The sequence below is a fragment of the Pygocentrus nattereri genome, chromosome 3 (assembly GCF_015220715.1).
Source record: "Pygocentrus nattereri isolate fPygNat1 chromosome 3, fPygNat1.pri, whole genome shotgun sequence".
Taxonomy (NCBI): domain Eukaryota; kingdom Metazoa; phylum Chordata; class Actinopteri; order Characiformes; family Serrasalmidae; genus Pygocentrus; species Pygocentrus nattereri.
In genome coordinates, this window is record NC_051213.1 from 15,354,154 (window position 1) to 15,363,583 (window position 9,430).

The following is a 9,430-nucleotide window of genomic DNA, read 5'->3' on the forward strand; positions in this document are numbered from 1 at the left end:
TCATTAGGGTTTACCATTTTAACACTAGTCGTCTTTATAGACAGACTGCTCTTTATTTTTGTGTGGTTTAAAAGCTTGGGGGACTCCCCGCCTGACTTGACATAGCAGTGGCAAGAAAAGTGAGGAAAATCTCTTTGAGCTCTCAGCAAAATAAAGAAAAGTGATAATATAAAGAAAAACGGATGCAGTTTAAACTATTTTGCCTTCTTTTAAACAATCTGGTAGCCAGAAATGGACATGAGCACACAGCAGCTACGTTCGCGCAGTGGGAGGAGTCTCCTGCTTGGTTGCGTTTTAATTGGCTGTTAGCTCGCCCTGAGTTGTACGGTTATCAGTAATTATATTCAGCATGTTTTGCACAAGAAATGTCATCCAGAAAGGGCTATCTTCTTCGCCCGTCAAATTATACCACGAAGATGTCATGCTCCGATAGCCCATCTGGACATTCATTCCTGGTGGACTCGCTGATCAATGGTAGGGCCGAGGGTAGTGCTCACTACTACCAAAGCAGTGGGGTGTACATGCCCCCCAGCTCCGAGTATTCCTATGGACTGTCTAATTGTGGCTATTTTCCCGGACTCAAACGAAACGAGAGCCAAAACATGGTACCTACGTCCAGCCCCTACGTGCAGGGCATGGAGTCCTGGCTGGAGACCTCAAGATCGTGTCGCGTCGAGCCACCTGGCCACCAAATTGGCCAAAGGTCCTTCTCCCCGGCCATAAAAGAGGAGAACTCATACTGTTTGTACGAGTCGGAGAAAGCTCAAAAGGACACGGTAAGGGAGGACATCTCGTACTCGAGGCTCACGCCGAGCTCGTGCCCGAGTGGTAACGACGGCAGTGTCCCCGTGCCTGGCTACTTCCGACTGTCTCAGGCGTACTCGGCTGCTAAAGGTTATCCTAGCGACGAACGGCCCGATTCGGTCCAGTTCGCTGTGGCTCGGCTGGACGGTGCGAACGCGACCATCCCCGCGGAGGCGCGCGGAATAGAGAGTCGCGAGCAGCCCGTCTGCACGCCGTGCGCCCCGGTAACAGACAAGGAGAGCCGGAGGTCGCCGAGCGGCCCCGCTTCATCCCCAGAACCTCCGGAGAGCGGCGCGGACAGCCCGGAGAAAGCGAATAAAGGTAAGTGTCGTCTTAATTACTGGTTCTGTTTGCAGGCGATTGCTGGATAAAACCGGACTCTCCTTTAGGGCAGAATAATCTATCTGTCTGGAATTTCCACCGCTCCCTCTGCAGTAGTGTTAGCTGCAGTTAGCCTGCTTGACTCTACAATCCCGGGGCGAGCTTACTCTCGCCGGTTTTATTATTATATGACGAGGGATCGCACGCCCAATCCAGTTCTTCACTACAATGTTTGAAGTCATCCTGTAAACCTTTACGGCCGGAGGCTAACCTGATCCTGCCATAAAGAGGAAAGGTGCGTGCTATCACGCTTTTGATAACGACCTAAGAATTTCCTGAACTGTCACACACTGCTTTATTAAGGACTGTACTGACTCTTGGCTTTTGCTCATTTGAACTAACAAGTCAAGCTGTGTCTGTTGGGGAATTTGTTAGGAAGCCTGTAGGTTACAGAACCCATTTATATGGAATGCAAAACATAGCATTTGCTAAGAATCAGTTACAACGTACGATTATCACTTTTACAGTAAGTAATTATGGTTCTGGAAACCAGTACTTTTTACTCTACTGAAATACTGAGCTAAAATAAAGCCACTTACTCACGAATTATTTATTGCGGTTCTTTTTAAGAGCTGCGGCTACAGAAATAGCCTTGTGCTTGGCAATGAAATCCCAAAGACGCGTTCCTCTTTGAAACCGTGTTATTGTTACTTAATAGATAGCAATGCTAAACGGTTAAATGTGGGTTGAGCTACTGGACTCACGCTTCCTCTACGTTGTTTTTTTTACAGCAGAATCCAAAAGTGAGAACACGGCAAACTGGTTGACTGCAAAGAGTGGTCGGAAGAAGCGCTGTCCCTACACCAAACACCAGACCCTGGAGCTGGAGAAAGAGTTCCTCTTCAACATGTACCTGACTCGGGAGCGTCGTCTGGAGATCAGCCGCAGCGTTCACTTAACGGACAGACAAGTGAAAATCTGGTTTCAGAACCGCCGCATGAAGCTAAAGAAAATGACTCGGGAAAACCGCATTCGAGAGCTGTCGGCGAACTTCAGCTTTTCGTGAAGGCCTCTAGGAGATCTTTGGCGCCCTCCAACCACTTGAAGGGGTACCAGATGCAAACCGTGCATATTCCACGTGTGCAGGATACTATTGATAAGTTATTGTGTCGTTGGAGATTTTTATCCGTCAGTGAATCAGCTTTTATTTCACTTCACTTTTTTTTCGTGGTAACACGTCATTATTTATAAAATGCCGCTTGGACTTTTGCCGTAGTCAACGCCAAGCGTAAAATGTTGACAATTGTAAATAGGCAGACAGTGGTATATATTAACTGTACATATTTGCAATATTTGCATGATGTAATATTAATTACATTTACAATCAGCAATTAAAAATGCGGAAGTATTATGTCCCTGTTAAAAAAAAACATTCGCTCAGCCTTTTTGTTTTACTTTGGTGGCCGCGGTGGGGGTAAAAAAGAGGGAATTCTTATTAAAAAAAAACCTAATAAACAAAAAAACGGCACCAAACTAGATCTGTATCTGTATCCAGTTTACTATTAGAAGCACCAGACGAGTCCCACTCGTTTTATGTTTTTACAGCATTGCAATATAAGTTAGACATGCAGTGCAGCAGATGGAGCGCTGGAATTAACTGTGAATGAATCATTAATGTAAGGATAAAACAGAATATATATACATTTAAACTGCGTGGCAGGTTATCCTACTTTAAAACGATCCACGCAGTTTAAAGACCACATAGCCCCCTGTCTCTTACAGTGAATGTTTGTGGTCGGTCCATTTTATTGGAGTCTGTGTTCATAAAGAAGGGGGTAGAAATAGCCTTCTCGGTCCAAACAGACAGTATGGGTGCAATATGCTGATTTTCAAATGGTCTAATTTGCTTCCAAAGACCTGTTTGCGCAAATCTTTGAAAAATAAACAGCCCTCACTGATCGACTGGATTAGTAATGTCATCACATTCTCTCGGTCTTCTGGTACTTTAGATGAAATACTCTGTTGTATGAAAACCCTGTGAATTCTGTTGAAGTGAATATATATTTGAAAACAGCTTTAAAAAACTTGTTTATACGTTGATAAAAGCGAAGGCGTGTTCAGCCGTCTGTGAAATGTGTGTCTGGAGAAAAAAATAAATAGAATTTCAATTTTTGGACGCTGATAAACTTTTTTTAAAAATTTTATTTAGTTCTGTTTTTCTCTTGTTTAGCTCTGAAGGAAGAGAGAGGACTGCTGAGTGATTTAGGTAGTTTTATGTTGTTGGGCTCTGTTTTGTATCCCCCACAACACGAAACTGTCTGAATTGCCTCGCAGTGAATTTCGACTCGACATCGACCTCATCAACAACAGAACTGGAAATAACTCAGTCAGTCTTAACGGTCGTCTTTGGGCGTTTTAAATTCCTTTAGTAAATTCAACAGCACAACGCATCATTACACGCTGAGTTATCTCAGTACGCTGTGTTGTAGGAGTTCGCTCATCACAGTTCAGCGCAATTTGGCGATTCCAATTACTAGAATAGCCTGATGCTAACTTTGTTTAGTGCCCGGCCTTAGCTGAGAACTTTATAGGGGGATCCGTGTATAAACACTAGCGGAGAGGAAAAGAAAGGGAAACGTTTTGATTGGATGTGCCGTGGATGCAGCCAAGCCACCGCAAGGCCTCGGTTACGATCAAAGCACTTTGGCCAAAGCCGTGTGCGCGCTGCAGCCTGTATAGAGCCCACACCGCCCGGATGTTTCTACCTCTCTGGAGGAGCAACACAAAAGCTTTATTGGTGATATTCAGTCCAGACAGCCGAGCAATAACCTGCAGGAAAACAGCCTAATAGCCCTCTTATAAACGCAGCCTGCTATTGCACTCAGCAGTCCGCACTCTCAACAGGACAAGGTTAGAAAGAAAAAAGACGCAGGAGCCAGTAAAAGACCATGATTTGCTCTATGTAGTTTTAATTTAGATTGTTCTAGATCTGATTATATGTAGTTTTAGTTTAGCCTGCTGTAGTTAATCTATACACGGAAGACCATCTAAAAGGTAATTTATACATAATTACATTCTTTATACATGATTTATACTGTATTTACATCCTTATTTATTAATTATATTATTATATTAATTATATTATGTTTGTGTTTTAACATTAGTGATATGCAATGGACAAAAAAGCATATATATATATATATATATATATATATATATATATATATATATATATATATATATATATATATATATATACCCACTTGTACAGCTAGGACTTTTTTAAACAAAGATTATGCATATTACTAATATACACCACTATATAAAACCACCAACTATTATTTATATGTGTAAAATATCAATATTGACATATCAATAACATTTAAAACAAAAAGGTTTACTGCATTTATATTTATTTGTATTTAATACACCGTTACATACAAAGTTTGTTTGAAAAACAATAAAAACTGTTTAGTTCAGTTTATATAGCGTTTGTAGATTTAAACAATAGCTCTTCTGATGCAATTGTATAAAGGCTGATTACATAACGCGGATATTAGATGGTAATTGTAAATAATGGATATAGGAGATTTGGAAACAGTTAAGATAACACACTGACAAACATACAAGTAGAAATGATCTTGTGCATTAGTTTGTTTTATATTCACTAAAAAGTTGGTGCTTTTCGAACAACTAAATGCTTACTAAGCAGCCAAACCCGTTTACATCCCATGATCTTCGGACATCATTTGCCCTGTGGAGACGTTATTAACACAAATACTTCATTGTGTCTTCTATAACAATTTGAATCTCATGGCTTGCAATGGAGCTCGAGTCCTGAGCCAGGTTACCCAAATGAATTACAGATCATCTTATACGGAATAGCCCGTGCCCATGACTGTGTATCTACTCTGATGCCTTTAAGGAATCCACAAAAATAAAATAAAATAAATGCTTGTTCTCACGTCTCACTAAGATCTTTATGCAGTTTGTTTGTGAGAACCTCTCCCTTTGTGCAGCCACAGTAGAGGAACAGACAGCTCGCTTATTCTGATATCCTAATAATGAGATCGATTAAAGTTATGAAGGTATTACAGTTTCTTTCTCTCTCTCTGTGTTCTTGTGTGGGCTGCTGCTGCATCGCCTCTAGTTCCCTGCAGTAACACTAGCTCATTAGGCTACTAGTTGCCATCAATGACACTTCAAAATCTGCTGAATGAATTTCATTCTGAAATCTAAACCATGAAAACAAACGCTGAAGGGTTTGTTGAGGGGGTCAAACAAGTTGTAATCATTTGAACCTCTCTTAAAAATGACACATTAGAGGCTTGATTTAATTTACTTTAAATGCAGTACAGCAGCAGCACACACCTCTGGACACGCTGCTGAATGACTGGTCACTGCTAGTAGATCATATCTCAACTATTCCATGGCACTTATTGCCGTATAAAGCTTGCATAAGGCTCACGTAACGATTGACTTGATTTCTTAAATATGTCTGTAATATTTTATGTCACCTCGCGCCTGCTATAAACATCATGCGCTGGCTGCAAGACTTAGTCTTTAGTTTAAAGAATAAGCTTTAAATATTTGTTAGTTCAGGCTTGGTTTCGTTGATGTGCTGGTGCACACATAATACCAGGGTTTATCAAACACAGGGCGGCACGCATCCACCTCACGAGGAGGAATGAACTTAATTGCGAGGATAAAATCAAAGCCTCGTTCGTAAAAGCATACGGTTCTTCCATTAACAGTTTTACTGCAAAATGGAGGCTATGTCACTGCGTGCCCCTTTATTGTTCTCTTCCATGGTCACGTGTCTGCGTCCTCCAATCCAGTCTCGGCCACGGTTCAACTTATCCCAGGTCTGTAGTTCACCGCGAAGTCAAGGAGTTACTGCAATTGTACATTTGCACTGATTCTGCGTTTGTGGCCATTTGGTGGTGGGAGCGGACGCCAGGGTCGCTGTTTTGTGATGTCCACGCTGGGCACTCTGGCGTATTACGCTGACTCGCACATTCCACACGAGGATGACGACGAGGAGGATCATCATCACCATCATCACCCCCTGGCAGCGAGCTTCTCTGCAGCGCCGGCGCTCCAGCACGCGCGAGAGCTGACGCTGTGCGACTATGGCGAGCAGGAGTCCTACCCTTTCCAGGCCAGGTCGGCTATTTTCGGCGCCTCATGGAGTCCCGTTCCCGTGCAGCCGCCGGGAAGCGCGTCCGTCGCTTACCAGCCTTACGTCCACCCCGCATGCCCCACAGCGGAACCTGAGGTGGCGTGCGCCCGACCCTGGGCACCCGAGTCGCTGTCCGCCTCCCTGCCTTTCGCGGGGCTTCCCACGGATACGCAGCACGACATCAAGCTGGAGCCGCTGCTCCGGCCCGGGGAGTGCGCGGCGCTCGGGGGCGCTGAGATGGAGCAGCACGACGCGACTCTCGCGGTGAAGAAGGTGTCCGGCCAGGCGGATCCTGCCCAGCCGAACGACGAGAAAACGTCAACAGACGCCAAACCAGAGCTGGACCCAAGTAAGTGCGGCTGTTTGTTGAAGCATGTTCCGGACTTTTTACGCAAACGACGTAGGCTGTAGTTTATTCACAGACCAGAAAGGGTGAAACAGTATTTCAAACAAACATATGACTGTATAAATAAAAACAGAGCGCTCTCTGGGTAATTAATTATAAAACAGCATCTAATTTTTTTAGATAATTCAAAGTAAAAATGTCAGAATTTCTTCGTTTACTCCTGAACTCTGGGGTCAAAATGTCAGTGATTCATATTCTCCAAATAATATTTCCTTTCGCGCTTCGTCGAACTGATTTTTGGATTTACCAAGGTGGTCTCCCTGCGTGAATTTTAATCCAGACAATTCGGAAAAATAAATAATTAGTGTGTTGTCTGTCACAGTTTAGCTGCAACACCAATTGGCTGATAGTTGTCTTCTATTTTCCTATAAAGTCTTTCGACCTGGTCGTCTATTGACGCAAAAAGATCCAATATAAAGGCCTTATAACTGTAACAATAACAGACACATGGCCACACTGGACTGCCTGAGAGAGCTAAGTGCTCATACGCCCCCGTTTTCACATCTTGTAGATGGCAAATAAGCAGTGAGAAAAAGGCGAATTGTTTGCTCATGTAACACTGACAATATGCATTGCTTCACGCGCGGATTTATAGTCTGAAAATAATGTAAGAACTGCATTTAAGTTGAAAAGACGTTTGTTTGGCTGCACATATTTTTGCTTCCAGGCCTACAGGCCAGCAACAGTCCAACCATCATAAAATGGTCATAAAATGGCCGCAGTGTGTAATCCTCAGGGCAATATGACTAGCCTCTGTCTCTCCCTTTTCGACCCCTCTTGCAGATAACCCCGCGTCCAACTGGCTACACGCGAAGTCCGGCCGAAAAAAACGCTGCCCTTATACTAAGCACCAGACTCTCGAGCTGGAAAAGGAGTTTCTCTTTAATATGTACCTGTCCCGAGACCGTAGATACGAAGTGGCAAGACTTCTAAATCTCACCGAGAGACAAGTCAAAATTTGGTTCCAAAACCGTAGGATGAAGATGAAGAAGTGCAACAAAAATCGACCAAAAGACAGCTGCGAATAGGATACGTGCACTGCAGTGGTCTGAACCGCTTTTCTTTCCTGCACACACGGACTTATGCATCTGCTTTGACGTAAAGCAACGACAACAACAACAACAACAAAAACAACAATTTCCTGGGCACAGTCTCTCGGACTGAGAATGTGCCCGTGTAATAACAAGAATAGAATAATAATATTAGTGGCGTTTTTGTGTTAGACTGTTTGCCAGTCCTCTTGTCTTGTGTTTGCTTGTTGTTTAGGTCTAAATGTTTACTTCTTTGTGTACATTTTGAGCTTTTTTCAGTTCTGGGGGAATTGTCCACGTAGGCTACTGATTTCAGGGATCTGTACTGAAATGCTCTGAAATGTTCTAGGCTAGCTAGTTTCGTTTGCATGAGTGTCAGCTCACGATATCGATGTTTTATGTAACTACCTAGATGTATTTAAACTACCTATTTGCATTGAGAATATTCGTGTTTTGTCGTGAAGACATCAGTGAATTTTGTATCGTAAACATGCTTGAATTTGTTATGTTTTGTTTTGTGAATTAGAGAAAACAAGAAAAAGCCTGTACGACAAATACCTCAAATGATCAGATCAGCCGTCTCCCAATGAGAGATCATCTGTGTAGATGACAAAATAAAAGTTGTGAAAATGTGAGATTTGTTATTGTTGCATTCCTGACTGCTAACAGTAGACTCGTACAGAGGTTCAGTGCACAACACTGATGTTTCTGTTCATTTGCCAGATTAAATCTTAAGATATTATTTGTGTTTCTATCTATAGCGCAAGTTCTCACGTTTGTTTTACACTATTCCAGCGCTGTGATTAATAATAGCCACGACAGACGTTCTGTCAGAAAAACTGCCCGTTTATCGTGAGGAGGAGACCTTCGGAGAGAAAATAAAGTGTGCTGGGAATTAGAGTTCAGACTGTGCCTGTCCACCGTTGAGTCTTCTTCTCAAGCTCTTCCTCCGGACTGCACAGTGTCCCGTTAACTGCCTGCATAAATAAGCTGGAGTGCGCTGCTTGTGGACGGGCCTGTGTGTGTTATATGTACGCGCCCTCGCAAATGATATTGGTGACCATACGGCAATAAACCACAATCATAGTCTTAACTGTTTATGGGGTGCGATTGAGGGTCGACCTGGTGGGACTTTTTTTCCGACGCCACCCTCCCTTATCAACATCAATATAACAACACGGGTTTCTCCGTGTGACAAACATAGGAGGTGGGCAATTACAGGAACGCTGGTCTACCGCACACACCATAAAACTTTAACACACAAAACATGTGCGCGCGCGCCTCTTGCTTGTGTATTTTTATCTTTGTAGGGTTGCTGTATGGAAGTGCTGCTGTGCCTGAATCCAAAGTCTAGCCTCAGTGAACATACAAATGTTTTGGATCTTAATTTTTCAAATAAAATCTAAATTTAAGCTAGAAAAGTTTTCTCAATGATACTTTAAGATGGTGGTAAGATGGTGCGCATTCTGTTTTTGGCAGTTTTTTTTTTTTTCATTTTATTTTATTGTGTGTGTGTGTGTGTGTGTGTGTGTGTGTGTGTGTGTGTGTGTGTGTGTGTGTGTGTGTGTGTGTGTGTGTGTGTGTGTAGGGGGCGTGGGTTGTTTTCTTGCCTAGGTTGTTGTTTGCAGGGGCCCCGTTACAGACAAGGGCATAAAATTTTGGCTCTTATTTTTAAAGAAAATCTAA

The 9,430-nt window shown here is 42.9% G+C and overlaps 2 protein-coding genes across 3 annotated transcripts; both read left to right on the top strand.

Annotated features, from left to right (window-relative positions):
• The first annotated feature begins 263 nt into the window (after window positions 1–263).
• Window positions 264–3,258, top strand: hoxa10b (homeobox A10b). Of its 2 annotated transcripts, none has more exons than XM_017721097.2 (2): window positions 264–1,125; window positions 1,917–3,258. In XM_017721097.2, exons 1-2 carry the CDS (start codon window positions 366–368, stop codon window positions 2,189–2,191), a joined length of 1,035 nt encoding a protein of 344 aa, XP_017576586.1. In that variant the 5' UTR covers window positions 264–365; the 3' UTR covers window positions 2,192–3,258. The 2 variants fall into 2 exon arrangements, with proteins under 2 accessions (XP_017576586.1, XP_017576587.1); XM_017721098.2 differs by having other exon boundaries at window positions 1,920–3,258.
• A 2,664-nt stretch (window positions 3,259–5,922) lies between these two features.
• On the top strand, window positions 5,923–8,379 carry hoxa9b (homeobox A9b). Its single transcript, XM_017721099.2, has 2 exons — window positions 5,923–6,656; window positions 7,497–8,379. Exons 1-2 carry the CDS (start codon window positions 6,101–6,103, stop codon window positions 7,739–7,741), a joined length of 801 nt encoding a protein of 266 aa, XP_017576588.1. The 5' UTR covers window positions 5,923–6,100; the 3' UTR covers window positions 7,742–8,379.
• The last annotated feature ends 1,051 nt before the right edge of the window (window positions 8,380–9,430 follow it).